The sequence below is a fragment of the Artemia franciscana genome, chromosome 5 (genome assembly GCF_032884065.1).
Source record: "Artemia franciscana chromosome 5, ASM3288406v1, whole genome shotgun sequence".
NCBI classification, from domain to species: Eukaryota; Metazoa; Arthropoda; class Branchiopoda; order Anostraca; family Artemiidae; genus Artemia; species Artemia franciscana.
Genome location: NC_088867.1, coordinates 25242197 through 25262414, shown reverse-complemented (window position 1 = coordinate 25262414; position 20218 = coordinate 25242197). Strand labels below are relative to the sequence as shown.

At 34.3% G+C, this 20218-nt stretch overlaps 1 protein-coding gene across 4 annotated transcripts in view; it reads left to right on the top strand.

Annotated features, from left to right (window-relative positions):
• LOC136027155 (ABC transporter G family member 20-like) overlaps nucleotides 1–20218 on the top strand; it is an 89238-nt gene that overhangs the window by 61522 nt on the left and 7498 nt on the right. For all 4 annotated transcript variants that reach the window (XM_065704139.1, XM_065704138.1, XM_065704137.1 and 1 more), the window contains 5 exons: nucleotides 2442–2619; nucleotides 5472–5587; nucleotides 7268–7338; nucleotides 8112–8200; nucleotides 19682–19858. In XM_065704139.1, coding sequence (XP_065560211.1) covers nucleotides 2442–2619; nucleotides 5472–5587; nucleotides 7268–7338; nucleotides 8112–8200; nucleotides 19682–19858 — 631 coding nt within the window. The remainder of the gene's footprint in view (nucleotides 1–2441; nucleotides 2620–5471; nucleotides 5588–7267; nucleotides 7339–8111; nucleotides 8201–19681; nucleotides 19859–20218) is intronic.

Genomic DNA, 20218 nt, shown 5'->3' with positions numbered 1-20218 from the left:
ACAATCTACTACTACTACTAACAACTCAACGCAGCACCAAACCGCCTGAAGCCAACACAGCTACGCACGCTCCTCCTCAATCCAAATCTATTCAAGCCTCCCTCTTTACACCATCCCAGGAAGTTACCATTTCCTTTATATTCTTTCTTTATGACATCCTTCCACCCCAACTACGGAAGACCCACTAAAATCTAACATAACTGTAATAAATTCTTGGACTTTGATTTGTTTCACTAAGGAAACTAAAAAAAGGAAGAATCAAAACAGGTTTTGGAATAACAATTAAGTGCCTTCAAAAACTAGAATCCTATTCATACTCTGTTTGTCAATTTGCTTTAAAAAGTCACTGGTAAATATTTATTGCTGTCGCTTTTTGAAAGCACTAGCATTTTTTGATTCCTAAAACATATATAAAAAACTACCTTTATTTCTTTTAAAAACTCTTTTTTGATCAGTTTTCTTTTTTAATTATTTGTTTCTTTGTTGAGGTTTTACCCAAACAGAGGTTGATTTAAAGGTTCTAGCAACAAAGCACAGTCTACATGTCAAGATAGAAGCAATACCAAAAACTGAATGCTTGTATCCACCTAGGAATAGTTTTTTTTTTAAGTCGGGCAAATAACCAACTAATAAGATTCTGGTAACTTATTTTCAGTTTCTATGGGTTTTATTTGTTTTTAGTAGACGCATAGGTTAATAGGTACTGATTATTTCTCCTTTTAGTCTTTTTTTTCCTCACAAGTCATCATTATCTTGTTTACAGCAGAATTCAAGCCGAGCACGAAATGTAAATATTGAAGTAACTTTTCTGCATTTTTATTTATGATTCTTAAAAACTCTAGTTAAAAAATTTTTGATTCGCGCGCTTTTGCTTCTCATTCTGAAATAATAAAAAAAGAATAGTCTCAAAGGTTGAATTGTTGTGTTGAAAAAGTTTGAGTGAACATAATTAATGAGATAGAAGTCATTTATGCCAGCTTCAGGGAACAGGTGTTAGGAAAAACCATCCCCGATGATTTTTTTGGGGATGAGCTTCCCTCCCCCCTTCAACCCTAAAAAAGAATGAAAGTGCTTTACTGAATCCATAAAATATAGAGTTTTGGCTAAGTTGAAAATATGAGCTCCAGTCACTTCTGGAAGAAATGAAATTTACTCTCGCGACAGATAGGTCCCCTCAACATTCTGCTCCGGGACCAAATATTTCTTATTTGTGCGATTTTTGTTTTTGGCTATTGCATGGAGAGTGAGATGGGGAGCAGCGCAATAGGCTTGTGTCGCAAAACACGCCGATATACATTTCGACATACTTCGTTCTGAAAGAGTAATGATGCATTGAGATGATTCAGCTATAACTTTGTCACGAAATTAAGGTAGATTAAGTGCAAAATGATTTATCTGAAAGTACAACTGTCAGAACATATGCGCACATTGGGACCATTGATGCGTGCCAAATTGGACTGGTTTCCAGCATGGTAGATTTTCACCTATGATGTTGTAATGTTCTTTGCTGTTCTAGAAGAAGTTTCGTTATAAATTACCAATGATCACTCCTCTCTCGTTTTTCTGTATCCAAAAGCCCAAGAGGTATTTATGTTAAAAGTTCGTCATAATATTTTTATGACACTCTATAATCACAAAAACGAGGTTCATGACAGGAGCTGAGATTTTGCATCAGATCTTTAACTTCTGGAGTTTTTTTTTCGGTTTCAACTAATCGTTTTGTCAATTCCCGTAGGAAAAGTACCTTAATGATTATGAGTGTGTAAAGAAATATTGCCTTTCCACATTTTTTAATTATGTCATTCAAGCTATATTTCTCCCTTATTGGTATTTATTTTTTGTTTTCTTGAAGTTTTTGTTGATACTACCACCCATTTACTTCTTATTGATGGTACAAAACTAGTCGGGGCAGAAATACATTTCTAAGGTAAATGTCGTACTGAAAAAAATAAGCTTCATAAATTAAGTAATACTAGTGATATCATTGAAGTCTATATTTTCTGAAAGGTAATCTGTCTTGGTAATACCAGAGAAATATTTTTTAACTTGGGGGGGGGGAGGGTATAAAACAGTAGGAGCTAGAAGTCATAATTTTAAGCGCAGTTCCTAATTTGGGTCGTCTGGTAATAAATTACTCTGTTGTTTTTACGTGGGGAGGGGTGAAACAGGCATAGTAGAAGCTATACATAATGTTTATGCCAACATATTCAAAGATTATCAGCCCTTTCGCCGCTTCTTGGCCATATATCAAAGGAAATGATTCATATATGTATGATCATGCGAGCCTAAAGTAATGACTGAATAGCCTACTATAAGAATAAGATACCCTTTTACAATTAAAATACATTTTTGCTGAAAACACGTTCGCTAAATAGCCCTGTTTCTGATCGTGCTAAAATTATTTTGTCATAAGATAACCATTTAGTATGATATTTTTCCAGATTCCGTATCCGACCGTTGACCTTGCTCAGGAAGCTGCTAAGAAAGGTGATGTCTGGGCTGTAATTCATATGCCTCAAAACTTTACTGATGAAATAATGGTGAGAAACTCTCAAGGCTCAGATAGTGACATGGAAACCATTATTGGCAGTCAAATATCTGTTAACATGGACTGGACAAGTAAGTGCATTCTTGTAATAAATATTACTGATACAAAAAGCGAAATCTTGCTTTAGATTCGTTTAAATTAATTTTACGTTTTAGTGGTAAATCATTTCTGTCCCAATCAATTTTGGACTGAATACTTTTTAGGTTCCTGTGTATTTGCTTATTTTATTTATTTAAAAAGAATCGTTCCAATCTGCCTTTTATGCTTAGTGTATAAAATTGATAGCATCCAAAAAAAAGTTCCAACCTTTAGGGTTTAATGCGGCCTGGCGTGTTTCGTTTGCATTTCTTCCTCTTTGGGTCTTTCATTCTGCAGAAACAGTTCTAATCAAACCCATTACATATTTATGTCTTTTGCTATCAAATCATGGATGTCGATAGATAGAAGAGGCAAACCAGGTTTAAAAATCTTTGAATACAATTATGGGAGGGAGGGGGTACCTTTTAAATCATTTGCCAGCTCAATATAGTTTTTTTTTTTTTGCAAGCCAGACAATATATTTTTCACATCAATAATTGGTTTGCAGTGACAGCAATAAGATCCGTGGTCCCAGCAGTGTGAATGTTATGGCCGTAGTTTTAAGACTCACTTTTTCCAACGAACAATATAATTGAGACTCATTTTAAGGAACTCGAAGATAGCTTCTTGGGATTATTTTTTCCTGCATTTCTATATTGAGTCGATTTTGTTTTTCTTTTTTTTTTGCAATTATAATAAAAAATTTTTAATAAGATTCCATTGTCTATACTCCTTTGCCGTATTGATCTTATGGCTTTTTTTTTTGAAGTCGTACTGGGTAAACTCAAGAAAATATGTTCTTTTCATCAAATACTTTGTGGAGGTTTATATGCAACTTTTTTTCTTTTTTTTAACGCCTAATAATCGAAGAGCCCCTTATAATTTATTTCTTAAATATTTAAATATATTTTTTGGGGTGTTTTGGAATATTTATAGGGTTTAACTGAAAAAGCTAATTGGCTAATACTCTGGCTCACTGTATTTAAGTAGTGATTGCAGCAAACTTCTGAGTTTGGAAGGTTCCAAAAGAGAATAAAAGGGAGCAGAGAATAAAATGTCCTGCAATCTTGGTTGCACGCGACATTTTTTCATGGATTTTCTTCATAAGGGTCATTGTGTCTCTAATTTCGGAACTCATGCTTTGGAGGATAGAATTTGAAGCCAAAATATCTGATACCCGATATTTTGAGTATTTAGAATTTTGGTATAAATTTTGCAAAAATTAGGTACTCCTCAGAACTATCAGATTATCTTTTGTAATATAAAACATTTTGTGAATTTATAAAAAAAAAAGTTTGTGATTCCATAACATTTGTAGCTGTTACCATAAATACACACTAGGAAGTGTTTTCGTTGCTAACAGAAATAAATCAACTGTGTCGACCTTGCTTACAAGACCTTAATTTCGGAAAAGACAGGGTCTTACCATTGAAAATGAATAAATAGAAAAATAATGGATAACTTCAAGGCCTTTTTTATAATAAGATTCCAAAAATCCCCAAGTCACATAACATGACTTGAAATCGTAACAGCTGTCGACTTAGTAGTCTGCCAAAATGGCATGTTTCTCAGAAGGATCGTTCAACCTTTTTTGTTTTTTTACTGTTCTTTTTTAGTTATTGCGTTTTAGGTCCCTTTTATTCGCTTTCGAGTTAAGAGAGAGACATGGAGAAAGAGAGAATGAGAGGACAGAGACGAAGTGAGATAGATAAATAGGGGGGGGGGTGCAGCTTTACAGTAGAAAAATAATTATAACAGTTGTATATTATAAAATTTCTGGGAACTTATTTTTGTATTACTTTGAAATTTGACTCCTACTTGTTTTACTTATGTCACCTTATAAGCTCTTTTGTTTTATTTTTAGAAATTAAATTAATTTGCATTTTTATTTTGGCAAATTAATGTATTGGTGCATGTAATTTTGAGCAATTTAAATCCGGTGAAGCAGAAATTGTTTTCCTTTTTTCAACATGTAGCAGATACTTCATGGTTGGTTTTTGATGCTTTTCGGCTTATGAACATGCCAAACGACTTTCCTTCCACTAATTTCGTATTGCGTAATCTCAAAATGACTACTAGTTCTATAATTCTGAGAATGTAAAAACCCAAACTTTCTTTTAAATAAATCAACACTACATGAGATAAATATGCTTATCAGTTGTTTGATTCGATTCAAAAATTTTGATTAGAAGCTAGTGAGTTTCTTTCTCCTGATGTCAAAATATTTGCTTTTACAGGTCTCGCCTTTCCTGTACGCTTTTCAGTCTGTCCACCTTTTCTGTTTACCCTTCCACCCTTGAAACGTCGCTATGATTCTTCTAGAAATTATTCCAATTGAGGGTAAATGGGACGCTGCCAAAAAAGCATCAAATCCATAAAACTAAGAATAACTTTGTTGCATCCTATTCTCAGGACCAATTTTAGCAGTACAGAAAACATACCCATATATAATATTTATTCTCCTGAATAATTTAATTCACTTTTTTCCTAGACTACTGTGCAAGGTGGGACGAGGGCTGTTCCGGGCCGGTCTATTAAAATATAAATGAATTGCCAATCATATACCTATACAAATATTTTTATCTCATACAAGTGATTTTTATTGTTATATTCCCCACCCCCTTCTCCTTGATATAAATTAAAACATATAGGTCTGCACAGCAGTTCTGAGTGGATCACAGTAATGGTGCCTGACCGCGATTACATGTAAGAACAGAGTTCTACAGTCTAGACCGAACAACGTTTGAATAATTTTTCTGATCTTCAAGCTGAATAACATGAAAAAAATGCTATTCTCTCTTGTCGGTAGGGTGCTAATAAATGGTTAATTAGTGCACTTTTTTAGATCAACAAATCTCTTTGATTATTCAAAGACGTTTGATGGATGCTTTTGAAGACTTCCAGAAAGATATTCTCACCACATGTGAGCTTGAAGAAGCTGCTGGAACACTTCCTCTACAGGTTCGAATTTTTTCTGCTTTTTTTATATTATTTGTAATAATTGTAATTTATAAATTTCACTAAAACATAATACTGAAAACAGCTGAGAAATCTGTGTTATTTCAATATTCTGCAAAACTTGTATTATTTAGAAGGCTGTGTGTAGCAAGGAAATAAACGGGTTTAGTTGGAAATGACTATAACATATGATTGTGATATAACATTCTTGTGATGAACATCAGAGATGTATCCGCCTATTGCTCTGAAAAAGCTAGCTAACGGTCACATTTTACTCTATCACTAGTGAAGCGAAAAAAATTGGGAAACTAGATAAGAAATAGTTTCAACAAAAATAAAAATCATCAAACAAATATGATGCACTCCCCTCCCCTCTCACATAGGCCCCATCTCTTTTAGAACTTCCTCGACACCCTGAATGGCTCATGTACACTACTGCTAGATTACTCTTGCTTTATTTGTATGCTATTATGCATATGTCTAGCTGGGTGGTTAGCACGCTAGACTTGAAATCCTTAGTTCGCGTGGACATAGGTTCGAGTCCCCGTGTCGCTGGCTATTTAGTTTAGAATGTGGGTCAGTGGTGTAACTGTAAGCTCAGCCAGAGTCGACCCAGCTCTAAATGGGTACCGAAAGAAATCTGAGGAAAATAAACAGGAAGAGTATGCGAAAGCACAGGATGGCTTGCCCCCAAGGGCCCCCTGGCTGAAGGTCCATGAAACGGATATCAGCACCGCCGGTAGGGACTGTAAAGTCCAATGTCGTGTTATTTATCTTTTTTACCTTCATTGTTTGTTCTCATGGTGTGAACAAGTGAAGATTTCTTTTTATCACAGTTTGCAAGTCAGAAAGCCATTGTAATTGACACTGCCAACTCAAAAGCCTACTCAAATGTTTTCATAATTCTATGGAGGAGGGACTTAGGATGCTTGATTTGATCAAAAAAGTATTCCCCTACTAGTATTTGACCTGTGTACAGTCCTGTCAATTTAAATTTCCTGAACTGCCCAATTTTTTTGAAGTCTGAATCTTCAGGAATTTTGGACTTGAGGAAGTTCAGTAAGCAATTAAAGTACTGGTTTTAAGCGCAACTGAATAAGGATTTTATTTTGTTGAAGAATTTTCATTAGTTGATAAAATCCATTGAGAACGATTTAAGAGTTTAAAAAAAAATTAAGGAGGAAAACTTCTGATCCTCTTGAAGCTTCCATTTAACCTGAAAATCGGATTTCGTATTAAATGTCCCTTATGTCATTTAATATCCAAGTTGTTCAATTGCTACCATGTGCATATTTGTTCTAACAATAACCGGTATAGAGATAAGATATAAAGCGGTAAACTCTAGAACTTCCTTTATGAGGACAGTTCAAAGACCCCCTTGGGAAATTTGAAGAGAATTCACAAAATTCCAATATTTGAATGTAACGACGAACATGTTTCTAAATATAAACTAAAGATATTGGCTAATACAATTAATCAGTTTGAGACGACTAAAAATATTCCCTATCATTTTAGTCTTGATATTTTACGTAACTAAAAGCTATAACTGTAAAAGTGCATACATTATACTTTTTATTAATTAAAAAAAAAATACTTAGGCTCATCCTAAGTGAAAATAATACAGTTTTGCAGCGCTCCAATTTGGAATTTCTGTTCTAACTATTTTTCCTTTCCTTTTTCCAGTTTATTAACCCAATATATGGAGAACCAAACCCAAGTTTTATGCACTTCATGGCACCTGGTGTTATCTTGACGTAAGTTTGTTTTCTTTCTGTAATGTCAATCTTGTATAGCTTTTTCTTTTATAAATCTTTAATATCTTTTTACTTACTTTATACTTACTTTATACTTCATACACTTACTTTGTAGCTATTATAATCTTTAAAAGCTTTTCGCTTTTTCTCAAAATTTGCTTTAGCAAAAAAAAGTTGTATATTACTCAACAAGAGCTTTTTCTAAGGCTTTTCTAAGCTTCTATAAATTTTACTTAGTAAATTAAGGAAATAAAGCTAAGCACGGTTTTTCTAAGTTTCTATAAAGGAAGCTACAAAATATTTACTTTTCGCTCCCTCCTTTTTAACAAAGAGTGTGAAAATTTGACTAGTTTGGTAAGTATAACCTGTAGCCGTGAACAATAACCATAAGGACCAATTTTTTTCTAGTATCTGTCATTCAGAGGTGTCTATGTGTTATAACTAAACTTTGGCTCTATCAAAGCTGTCTTTTTATTAATCAAAATTTTGATGCGTCAGGTCTACCATCAATAGTGATGGTAGAATTTATCATCTCTCATGTTCATTTAGCTTTTGTTTCTAGTTTAGAGATATTTGTATTAGTTGATACATTTAAAAATTTTTGTCATTTGTTTCTATAATTTCTATAAATTTTTACCATTTCGGGATACACTGGGATACATTGTATATTCCATCTATTCTCTTCTCATCGGGGTAATAATGGGTCTATTTATTAAACTAGTAAAAATGTCTGTGCACTTATATATTTTAAGTTCCTATTTATTTAATTTTAGCATTTTGTATTTCATTGCCGTCGCTCTCACTGCCGCTGTATTCATTAATGAAAGGAAACAAGGATTGCTTGATAGAAGTCTCGTTGCTGGTAAGTTTTTATTGGATTTTTCATTCGTGGCTTGAAGCAACGTTTTTAATGACCCCTCGCTCTCCCGAAATTTTTGTCCCACTCGTAAGAACGTAACAAAATGTATATATTTTTTATATATATATTTTGAAGTTTTTTCTAAGTAACCCCTCCCCCCCTCTCCCGAATAAAAATTTTGTCGAAGTCTCGTTGCTGGTAAGTCTTTACTGGATTTTTCATTCGTGGCTTGAAGCAACGTTTTTAATATGTTACCATGGTAAAGATGAAAGGGCGAAGGGAGGTCGTATCCAGGGAAGTGGTGGCTACCGGGTTTGACCCCTCCCCCTAGCAAAATTTTGTTCGACTCGTCCAAAACGTAACAAAATGTATATAAACATTTTTTTTATTCCTGTTTTAAAGTTTTTTCTTAGTAGCTTCCCTCCCACCTGCTGAATAAAAATCGTGGAGACATTGCCCTAAAAATCGCATTGCCCTAATTTTGTTGTTAAGTAGTTGATTTGCTTATTAAATAATATACAACATATTTTATGGTTGAGTAATCATTATTTGTTCTTTGGGTTACCTTATTTTTTATTTAACTGAAAAATTGCAGCTATATCCTTTGTTATATCAAGTAAACGTTTATGTACAACTTCGGTTGACTCGCTCGTAGTCTCAGATACAGGATAGACGTAGAATTTTCAAGGTCAAAACGGCTGCACCCGTTCAATAGGGTCGCACTTTACAATAGGTTTCGAAATAGGAATTGCTTTCTAGATAATTTAAGAGTTTTTCGCAACCACTTATCTAAATTTGAGCGTTTGACTCCATAAAAAGGAGAATGTTTCGGACTTGGTTTGTGAAAATACTTACTGAGGTTTACGGTCAGTCAGTCTCTTGCACTATGCCGCTTGGATGCCGAACGAATTTTTTGTTTACTTATGATGTTTCAAAATTTATTTATTTTCCAAGAAAACATTCCCGTTTCTGCAAAATGACTAGTTTATTGTTCGCACGCGTACAAAAACGCCACGTCTGTCCAGTTTATCAATTTTCTGAAAAGTAAAATTGGATTCAGTTGGAAAACCACGCATTGAAATATGATTCTTATTGTAAGGCATCTCTAAGTGGTCCTTAATCTATCAATATTATTGCCAAAAATTAATGTGCTATTTCGGTCAATATTTGCTATATTTATGATATTGAGTTACTTGTCAAGTGATCGAGTTGAATTCTTCCAAACCAAGTGGATATGGACATACAACCCCCAAACGGGTTGTGGAATATTGACAACAATAGTTTACGATCAGAAGTACGTGACCAGTATATTTAACGAATAGTATCAACGACACCAGCGATTGTGTAAGGAGTTACTTTTAAACGTTAAAAGCAAATTGATGACATTGTTGATCTTGCTATAATAAGATTCTTGTTGATGATGTACTTATATAATACCTAAGTCTTAAACTTTCGGCATATGGAAAAAAATACAGATTTATTGAGCTTTTGAGTGAACTTTTTCTCTCCCTGGCAAGTGCTGCTTAAAAATTTACCGGCATAATATGACGTCAAAGCAGGAAAATATTCATGATTTCGTTTTAGTAACAGTTTCAAGTAATACAACCGGGAATACCTGCAGTCTAGTAAAGAGCGAAGTGAGTAGCCATTTTTGACATAATTAGTTTTGTGCGCCACATTTATACCTTTCTGTCTTTTGCGGAAGGTGTAACTTTATTTGATCATCCCTATCTTACTGATTTGCAGTATCTAACGAATAGGATTTTTTTTTAAGAGGATGTGATGCAGTTTTGTTAAAAAGAAAAATAACTTTTAAGAAAAACCCAAGATGATAGCTCCAATTTTTATTAACTGCCAAATTCTTAACACTTGATGAAAAGCTTGCCAATATCAGTTTCATAAAAAAGGTAAAGGGCACATATGCTATCTTCCTGCTTACCTTGGTCATCTTCTGGAAATTCCTGTTTTAAAGCCTTGGGTAGAATTACTTCCGCAATGTTCCGTAATAACTGTCTCAAATTTGACTCCGTTGTAAAAGGCTCTGTTATTTTGTTCTGTCCCATAAGCTTTTTTGTTTGAAATCTTTTTTACAACCTGAAGATTGGCTGAGACACCTTGTTATGCTATTCTGTCCCACCTACTCTTACACAATAGTTATGTAATTTAAGGTATGAGGAAGAGAAACAAGTGTTTTAGATCCATTGAACTTGAATTATTCGACGCAAAAATTGCATGATGATTCTGTCCTGTATTAGGCAGTATCTTGTTCAACGTCAAGTCTTGCGTAATGTTTTTGCGTCAATAGTTAGATAATTCAGATTCTCTATCAGTTCGCTCCTTTTTACTTGTATCTTCCCGCCTCAATTCGGAAAGCATCAACGCGAATAAAATTGACCATCATCTTCTTTACGTTCAGATCTTTGTTCAGTAGTTTTATTGATTGAGGGGGGGGCGAAGTTTATTTTAGAGGGAAGGGGAGATTAGATAGTAAGTTCTTCAAAATACTTTCTATCTTAACACTCCTTCAACGGCTCGTGAAGGATCACCCTGTGATGGGTAGTGTTTAAAGGATTGTTCTTGCGCAATATTTATGTGTCGATAATAAATCGAGCTCGTTAGAAAGTGGATAAACTCCTCTTTGTATTGCCAGATAAGCCGTCCAAAAACAAGACAGGATCAGTTGCATCTTCTTTTGTCTTAATCTAGACACACCATAACAAGTTTTCAACCCTGCTATGTCGATTAAGGGTGATTGAGAAACTGTTGGATGTCTTCTTTCCGTTTGTCCTGATTAGGACTGCAGTATTATGCAATAACTAATAACCTGTTTATTTCACCTCATGTCATTGATTCTGGAGGGATTAGATCATTTAGTGATATTAAATATAAAAAAACTAATTTTTTTTAGCTGAAAGTAAGGAGCGACATTAAAACTTAAAACGAACTGAAATTACTCCGTATATGAAATGGGTTGTCCCCTCCGCAATCCCTCGCTCTTTACGCTAAAGCTTTTAATTGTTTTAAAAAGTAGAATTGTGGCAAAGAGTCAAACTTTAGCGTAAAGAGCGAGGGATTGCGGAGGGGACAACCCATTTCATATACGGAGTAATTTCTGCTCGTTTTAAGTTTTAATTAAATAAAAAAAACAAGTTTTTTTAACTGAAAGTAAGGAGCGACATTAAAACTTAAAACGCACAGAAATTACTTCGTATATGAAAAGAGGCTGCTTCCTCATCAACGCCCCGCTCTTTACGCTAAAGTTTGACTCTTTCCCTCAATTCTTCTTTTTAAAACAGTAAAAAACTTTAGCGTAAAGAGCGGGGCGTTGATGAGGAAGCAGCCTCTTTTCATATACGAAGTAATTTCTGTGTGTTTTAAGTTTTAATGTCGCTCCTTACTTTCAGTTAAAAAAACTTGTTTTTTTTTATTTAATTTCTGAACGTTTTTGAATCAATGCATGTTTTGATTTTGGCTCTCCGCAGAGGAATAATCAAAACGAAATTTGCATATTTTTTTTTGTTTTGGCTCAATGGCTTTCTCATAATTTTGATCGAATGATTTTGAGAAAAAAAGAGCGGGGGACGAAGCCTAGTTGCCCCCCGATTTTTTGGTTAATTAAAAAGGCAACTAGAACTTTAAATTTTTTACGAATCTTTTTATTGGTAAAAGATTTACGTAACTTATAAATTAGCTTACGTAAAGAACTTTTGTATTCTCATGTTTTTATTACATATATGAGGGGATTCGCCCCATCGTCAGTACCTTGCTCTTTACACTAAAGCTTAAATTTTATCCCGATTCATTAAGAATGACCCCCTGAATCACAAAAGCCGTAGAATAAGTAGTTGAAATTACTGAAAATACTTTAGCGTAAAGAGCGAGGTATTAGAAGGAGGTGAGCCCCTCATATGGGTAATAATTTCTGTTTGTTTTAAGTTTTATTGCTGTTCCTTACTTCCAGCTGAAAAAGCTTTTTCACTTTTATTTTTTAATTGTTTTTTTTTTAAATAATGCTAGTAAATCCTGCTCTCCCTTCATGGAAATTTTCTTCTCCCATTACAAATTCTCGAAGGAAAGTTCCCCCAGCATATCCCCCTCTTCTCAACCCCTCCCCCAAACCAAAAAAATCCTCCTGAAAACGCCTGTATACTTCCCAATAACCATTACTATATGTAAGCACAGGTCAAAGTTTGTAACTTGTTGCCCCTCCCACGGGGACTGTGGGGGAGTAAGTCGTCCCCAAAGACATAGTTATAAGGTTTTTCGACTACGTTGAATAAAATGGCTATCTCAGAATTTTGATCCGTTGACTTTGGGAAAATAATTAGCGTGAGAGGGGGCCTAGTTGCCCTCCAATTTTTCGGTTACTTAAAGAGGCAACTAGAACTTTTAATTTTTAACGAACGTTTTTATTAGTAAAAAATATACGTAACTTAAGAATTAACTTACGTAACAAACTTTCATGATCTTATATTTTTATTATGTATACGAGGGGGGTTGCATTCTCGTTAATACCTCGCTCTTTACACTAAATCGTAAGTTTTGTCCCAATTCTTTAAGAATGACCCCTGAATCAGAAAGGCCGTAGAATAAATAGTTGAAATTACTAAAAATACTTTAGCATAAAGAGCGAGTTATTTATCTCCTCCTAAATACTCGCTCTTTATGCTAAAGTATTTTTAGAACCCCTCTTATGCATAATAATCTCTGTTCGTTTTTAGTTTCAATGCTACTCCTTCCTTTCATTTGAAAAAAACGTTTTCATGTTTATTTTTCATTGTTTTCTTATAGTAATGCTAGAAAATCCTGCGCCCTTTTCATTGAATTTTTCTTCCCCCATGACAGATTCCTCCAAGGAAAGATCCTCCAACATAGCCCCCTCCCCTCAGCCCCACCCCCAAACAAAATAAAATCCCCCTGAAAACGTATGTACACTTCCCAATAACCATTACTATATGTAAACACTGGTCAAAGTTTGTAACTTGCAGCCCCTCCCCCAGGGATTGTGGGGGAGTAAGTCATCCCCAAAGACATAGTTATTATGGTTTTCGACTATGTTGAACAAAATGGCTATCTCAAAATTTTGATCCGTTGACTTTGGGAAAAAATGAGCGTGGGAGTGGGCCTAGATGCCCTCCAATTTTTTTGGTCACTTAAAAAGGGCACTAGAACTTTTCATTTCCGTTAAAATAAGCCCTCTTGCGACATTCTAGGACCACTTGGTCGATACGATAACCCCTGGGAAAAAAAAACAAAAAACAAACAAATAAACACGCACCCGTGATTTGTCTTCTGGCAAAAAATACAAAATTCCACATTTTTGTAGATAGGAGCTTGAAATTTCTTCAGTAGGGTTCTCTGGTACGCTGAATCTGATGGTGGCATTTTCGTTAAGATCCTACGACTTTTAGGGGGTGTTTCCTCCTATTTTCTTAAATAAGGCAAATTTTCTCAGGCTCGTAACTTTTGATGGGTAAGATTAAACTTGATGAAACTTATATATTTAAAATCAGCATTAAAATGCGATTCTTTTGATGTAGCTATTGATATCAAAATTTAATTTTTTAGAGTTTTGGTTACTATTGAGCCGGGTCGCTCCTTATTACAGTTCGTTACCATGAACTGTTTGATATTTTTCGAGAAAATGGGTGGTTGTGGTTGATATTTCTTTCAAAATACTTTGATTTCTCCATTCTTTCTTTTAGTTTTATAGGTAAGAGGAAAGCTGAAATTCTAGTTGAACAATATTCCGTGGAAATTTTTCATTTCTGAATCACTTGTTTTCCCTCACGAATTATTTGTAACAGAACAAAGAAGTAAATTACGGGTTCTTCTTTGAATTAGTCGTGCGCTATTCAATCCGTGAAACTTTGAGGATAGGTTTTTCCCAAGACTCCAGGCAAGCGCGTCACGGCGCAGTTACGGATTTATTCAGTGTAAAAGAGCAACGGTTTTTTTTACTACTTTTTCATTTGATTTGACGTAAATAATGACGGCTCCGGTTATTTATTTCAATTTAAAATTTGTTGGGCTATATCTTTAATTTTTAGACACGTAGAACACTATTTCATTGAAATAAGATATGGCAATCTTTGTGCAAACACAATATTCAAAGATCATGGCTTTCAAGTTGTCACAGTTCGAAAAAATAATTAGTTTTTGCCTTTCAAAATACATCCCAGAATAACAATAGAGGAGCTAGGCCATCTTGAAAACCCCGTTTTACCCCTTCTTTCATGAGCCTGGGGTCATGACTATGGAAATTGATTTTGTATTTCGACTGAATAGCTCCTTGATAAGGCACTTTTGCTACGAATCGATTTTAAAGGGATATAATGTTCTGGGTGGGGTGGGAGAAATAGATGGAAAACGCAGAAAATGCAAATAATATAAAAATATAGGGGAATATCTGAGAAACGGTAATAGTTCTTAAGATATCGAGGAAGTAAAAACTCCCCTCCCTTCACAAGGTCATTTTCTTAATAGTTACATGGGGGAAAATATTGACCTATATCAGTAAACAGACGAGGGGACAGTAAAATTAAATCCTTTTTTTCATATCTATCTTGGGAATTGTCAAATATAGAGAAGGCAGACATAACCGGGAAAACAAAGACAGAGCAAATAATAGCAATATAAATCAGTTTAAAATCAATTATAAATGTCCTCAATAAGTAAAATAATTGTGAAGCTTGCTATCAAGACGTTGCCAAGGATCGTATTTTGATACTAATCCTGTTTTTCAAATTAATTTGACCCTTATACGACACCAGTCGACATAAATACTATTTTTGTTGTGTACATAAAATGCATGTACTCACGTTCCGCACGTTGTTGCGAGCTTGCAAAGGAAAATCAGTTTTGACTACGTGATTTTAGCGCTGAGATGCTGCCAAAAATTGGAAGATATAAGTAATAGGCACGTGAAAAATGAGTGGAAGCCACGTTTTGGCTGATTGTGAGGCTCGTGAAAGAAGAAAGTACCTTTTTATTGGTTGGATTAATCCATATTAGAGACTGCTATTCTGCTGTTTGATGCCTCTTTCTGTTCTACATTATCTTATTAAACGAACAATAATTGCATATATTTATATCTATTTACTTATCAGTTAATTTTTCTTGAAAAATTCACAACAATTTCTTCTGAAAATTGGTGTACTGCCATTTTTCGGTGTGAAAAAATGATCTGCATCGGTCACGACTTTGGAAAAACTCGTTTAGGGGTTTGATTTCGGAAATACATTTATCATATGAATGACGCCACAAGTACTTGAAATAGTCATGATAAATTTTGCTGAAGAAGATTCTGGTTTTCTAAAATTCAACTTTGTTTCTTATTAAAAATAAACTGATTTTTTTTATTGAAAATTTAATTAGTCATATAAATGGATTGCTTAATTACCAACCCGGGAACAGGAAGTTGAATTGGTACTATTTTAGCAGTGTTAAAACGTTAATTAAATGTAAAACATTATAAATTTTGCTGTTCTAACTACATATTTACTAAAATTCCTTTTTTATGTAACGGGTAATGCCCCATATTATGGAAAAGGCCCTGCCGTTGTGATTTCTATCTCTTATCCTTTTTTAGCGTGTATCCTTACGAAGTTAGCTTTTAAAAAATTACGGATATTTCAAATTAACGGTTGATATGCAAACGAGAAAAAAGATCAACAGATAAATTGCATAATGTGGTATCATAGAGCACATTCACTGTTATAGTTGAATGGACAGACACTTCTTCCGTGTTCATCTGCTTTTACCGCTAAATTATGTAATGTTCTCTAGAAGTTTCTTTACTTCTAGAACCACAAAAGTACAGTTTACAGCTGCAAGTGGCGACTCCACCCCACAGATTAGAACTTGAAATACCTGACGGGAAAATTCTGCATTTGACTAAAAAAACTAATAAAGTATATTCAGCGACTCAAACCGGTCATCCAAGATTTCGTAATAGGCTCATATTGCGTCAATATGGCTCATTCACCTCATCGGTTTGATGATTTCTCTAATTTTTCTTCTGTTCTTTTTTTATAGCTTCTTCAGCTAATTTGCTCATAACCACCCTTTTCAGGATAATTGTCATGCGCTTCAATTCTGTTCATGCTTCAGATTTTTCGTATTCTTGAATATGAGAGGAACAAAGAATTTAATGAATAAAGTCGTCGTCAGATTTTTCATATATATGAATAAAGTTCATTTACTTTTTTGAAAATCGATTTCGTTTTGAATCAAACCTTTCCAAAGAAATGCAAAGGGCAGAAACAGACCGGTGAGGCGCTTATAGTAGGCTCTCTTTAAGAATTACATATTTCTTTAATAATTCAAGTTCATTACAGCAAACATATATTTTTCATTTGTAAAATCTGGGAAGCACAGGACCATCTGCTCTATTTGCTAAATCCTTTAATTGCAAAGGAGGTATTGGAATCAGCCAAAATTGTTGAAGGAAATTTCTTTAGTACTCTAACTCTCTATTATAATCCTCACATTTTAGGTGTGTTTCAAAATAATTTGCCTGCAGCCCATGTTCTAAAATGTGCTTTGCCGAGCAACATATTAGGGTAGGCTGCATACTTTTATTTTTTATTTTTCTTGGATCATAGTTCTTCTTTAGTAGGTTTATCCCATTAAACTATTTACAATCTATGTTTTAAAGTGGCTATGTTTTGAAACAAATAAACCTGCCTCGCAAAGCAGAGATGTCAAACTCACGGCCTGTGGACCGCTTGCGACCCACATTATCAATTTTTACGGCTCCATTGGTAAAGGAACTATTGGAAATTGTTTTTATGCACTCGATTCGTAGGGTTGGCGCATGAAATGTACCTGGCACAACTTGATCGGGTTCATGGACTCGCATTGCGCTTGATTTGTTCATGTTGGAAATGTGTCAAATTTTCTTTTTGCCAATCTTTTTCCGATAAAACCAGCTCTATGTCGAATGCGTAAATTTGAATAATTCAAACGTCTTATAATATCAACCATGAATGCAAAATCTTACAGCTAAAATCAGGGGTGTTGTTTGGGGGAGGGGGAAGGGGTCAGTTGCCCCCCCCCATAATGTGGAGAAAAAGCTATATTCCATCCTCCTTGACTATCCAGATATAACCCCCTCCCAATAAAAATACTGGACATTCGCTCATGGCTAAAATGGATGACTAAACAAGGTTGTGGCTTGGATTTTTGCACCTAAGAATTGATGCATTTCATCTTTAAAATCGTGGAGTTGCTCCAGTATCTCGGAACACGATAGCCAATGGACCTCAGTATAGTAAGAGAGCTTGGTATAATCGCTATATATTTTGCTAAGTAAAGGTCTTTCCACATACTGGAAAAAACACCATCAGTCGCCACGTTGGAGTTTGCATCTTGCCAGTTGGAGGTTGCATTTTTATGAAGCTCATAATCACAACCAAAGATTTCTTTTCTCGTTGTGGCATCATTATTGGAACTAACTCCTGCAGTTCTTCCAACATCTTGAAGTCTTTACTGAAGGAAGCAGAAATGATGTACCGTTTAATCAAAATATCGCCTAACACTAAAGCAGAAACAAATATTATTGTACTACGCCTGTAATGTTGGTGTTTTCTTCACGTGCGGTTGAAAATCTTTCAGAAACTTGATGACTTTCCTTTTGACCGACCATTCATATTTTCAGCCATGTCAGTAATCCTTTTTGTGACGGTTTTATGGGAAACGAAAATTTAATGAAACAACTTCGTATGTGCAGGACGTACTATTATGGTAGTCTCAATCAGGCCTTTCTGATGAAATCTTCTTCGGTAAAAGATTTAGAATAATTTGAGATTAGCTCTGCCTTGCATAGCTGCACAGATACGATGAAGCATATAGCTTGCTTGTAAAGCTGCTTTGTTTTATTACATAATTTTAGAGAACACCCTTTGGTGATTTTAGAAAATACTAGAAAGTTACCTTGTGAGATTATCTCCATTTTGAAGTATATTTAGTTGCATACAGTTGGTTTCGTTTATTAATGGGAATAAGTCTCCACTCAGTTCATGATTGAACCAGTCTCCTTGAGACGGTGTTAAAAATTAGCGGCACATAACATGTCTCCATAAATCGAAAAACCTGTGGCACTGAAAGCAAAATTAAGTATCTGTTTTTTATTGTTATTATTATTTTCCCCCATATATATATATATATATATATATATATATATATATATATATATATATATATATATATATATACCCCTCTTAAACTTCGCACTTTTATTTTGGCACAAGTCATGTATTGACTTTGATACCCATGTTTGAAAACGATAGCTTTGCCAAACAACGCACAATGCTGCTGAGGTTTTTTTCATTCCTAGAACTCCTAGAGTTTTTCTTTAGTAGACTGGCTCCAATGTTTTGAAACTCGTTTATAGTCTTAGGTTTTAAAAGTACCAATGCTATAATATAATAGATCGCTATTAGTCATATTCAAGCTCCTAAAGTAAAACGAGGGCCAAACTATATAAAAGGATATTTTGATTATTTTTTTTCTTCTTTCGCCTGGTGCTTAGTTTTTTTTTTTATTGAATTGACTTAGCAAAGTGAATTTGATAGGTCGCTCTAAACTACACATTAAATAAGATAAACAAAGTTAAAGATTAAATTAGTAGCAGTTTCCAATGTTTCGAGTGATTTTTTTTTTTTAGAGAGAGAAAGATGGGTTTATTAATATAAATAAACAAACCAAAACAAGCAAATGGCCCGAAGCAAAATAGTCATAAGCAGATTAGTAGTCATAATTGAATATTCTTCTTCATTATGTGTGATTGATCATAATTATCCGCAGCTATGTTTCTTTGTTATTGCCCTTCTTCAGTAAGTATAGATGGATGGGAATCGGCACAGAAGGTATCCTGCACAAATTGAAGCTGGGACCTCGGGATCTTGCTCCTCGGGATCATGTAGTTATATAAGAAATACCCTCAATCTACTTCATCGTTTGTTTTTTTTTTTTTTTTTTTTTTTTTTTTTTTTTTTTGTTTTTTTTTTTTACACATTCTAAACTCAGGCGTGAGAATTTATTCTTGATCTTCCAGAAAAGTTGCAAAGAAGCTTATTTTCTATATTATAATTCATTTAAAGAGGGACTTATGGTATCTATAATAAATTTGATGCAACATTTACAGATTACTGCTTTCTAAACTTTTTGTTGTAGCAATACGCTTTCTAGTGTACGATTTTCAGTGACAGCTACAGAATTCGTGTTACTTAAGACCTATTTACTTTTATTTAGAACTCATTAAAAAGAAATACAGTAAATGTCCTTTTCATAATTCCGTGAAGCTACAGCGATGCGGTACCAATTTAGAAAGCAATGTTACAGATATATAACTTCAAAGTAGATAAATGTTTAAAAGAAATGTTCTCGCGATTTAGATTTTGTTGTAAGCTCTATTCTAGTTAATGTTTTTCTTCTTTTTTTTTGCGTAAAGCTGCTATGACCTTTTTGTTTTTATTTTAGGAGTAACAATGACAGAAGTTCTATTTGCCCATTTGGCAAATCAGTTGATGACACTCATCGGTCAAACTGTTCTTGTCCTGGTGACAATATTTGTTGTCTTTCAAGTACCTTGTAACGGTAACATCATGACAGTATCTGCCCTTTCTTTGTTGCAAGGTCTTTGCGGGATGTGCTTTGGTAAGTAAATACATTCATGTCTGCTTTGGTTCAGCGTGATCTGCAAATTATCTTTTCTTTTCTAGAACGGTTGAAATATTTTATACAGAAATATAGTCTATATTTCAATATAGAATTACATACATTTTTTTTATGATGGTAATTCCTTACGACACGTGTCAAAGGCTAAAGGCTGATAAACCTAAGATTCGCCCTTTGAATAAACGAACGTCATCTGAAATGACATTTCACTATGGTCCTGGAGTGAAAAAAAGACGTAATTAGCGACATATATAAAACTGTGGCTAACAAATAAGTCTGTCAGCCTGTGGAAATGGTCTCGGGAAACGGTTTACCCAAGGTTCTCAAAGGGGTTGAGCA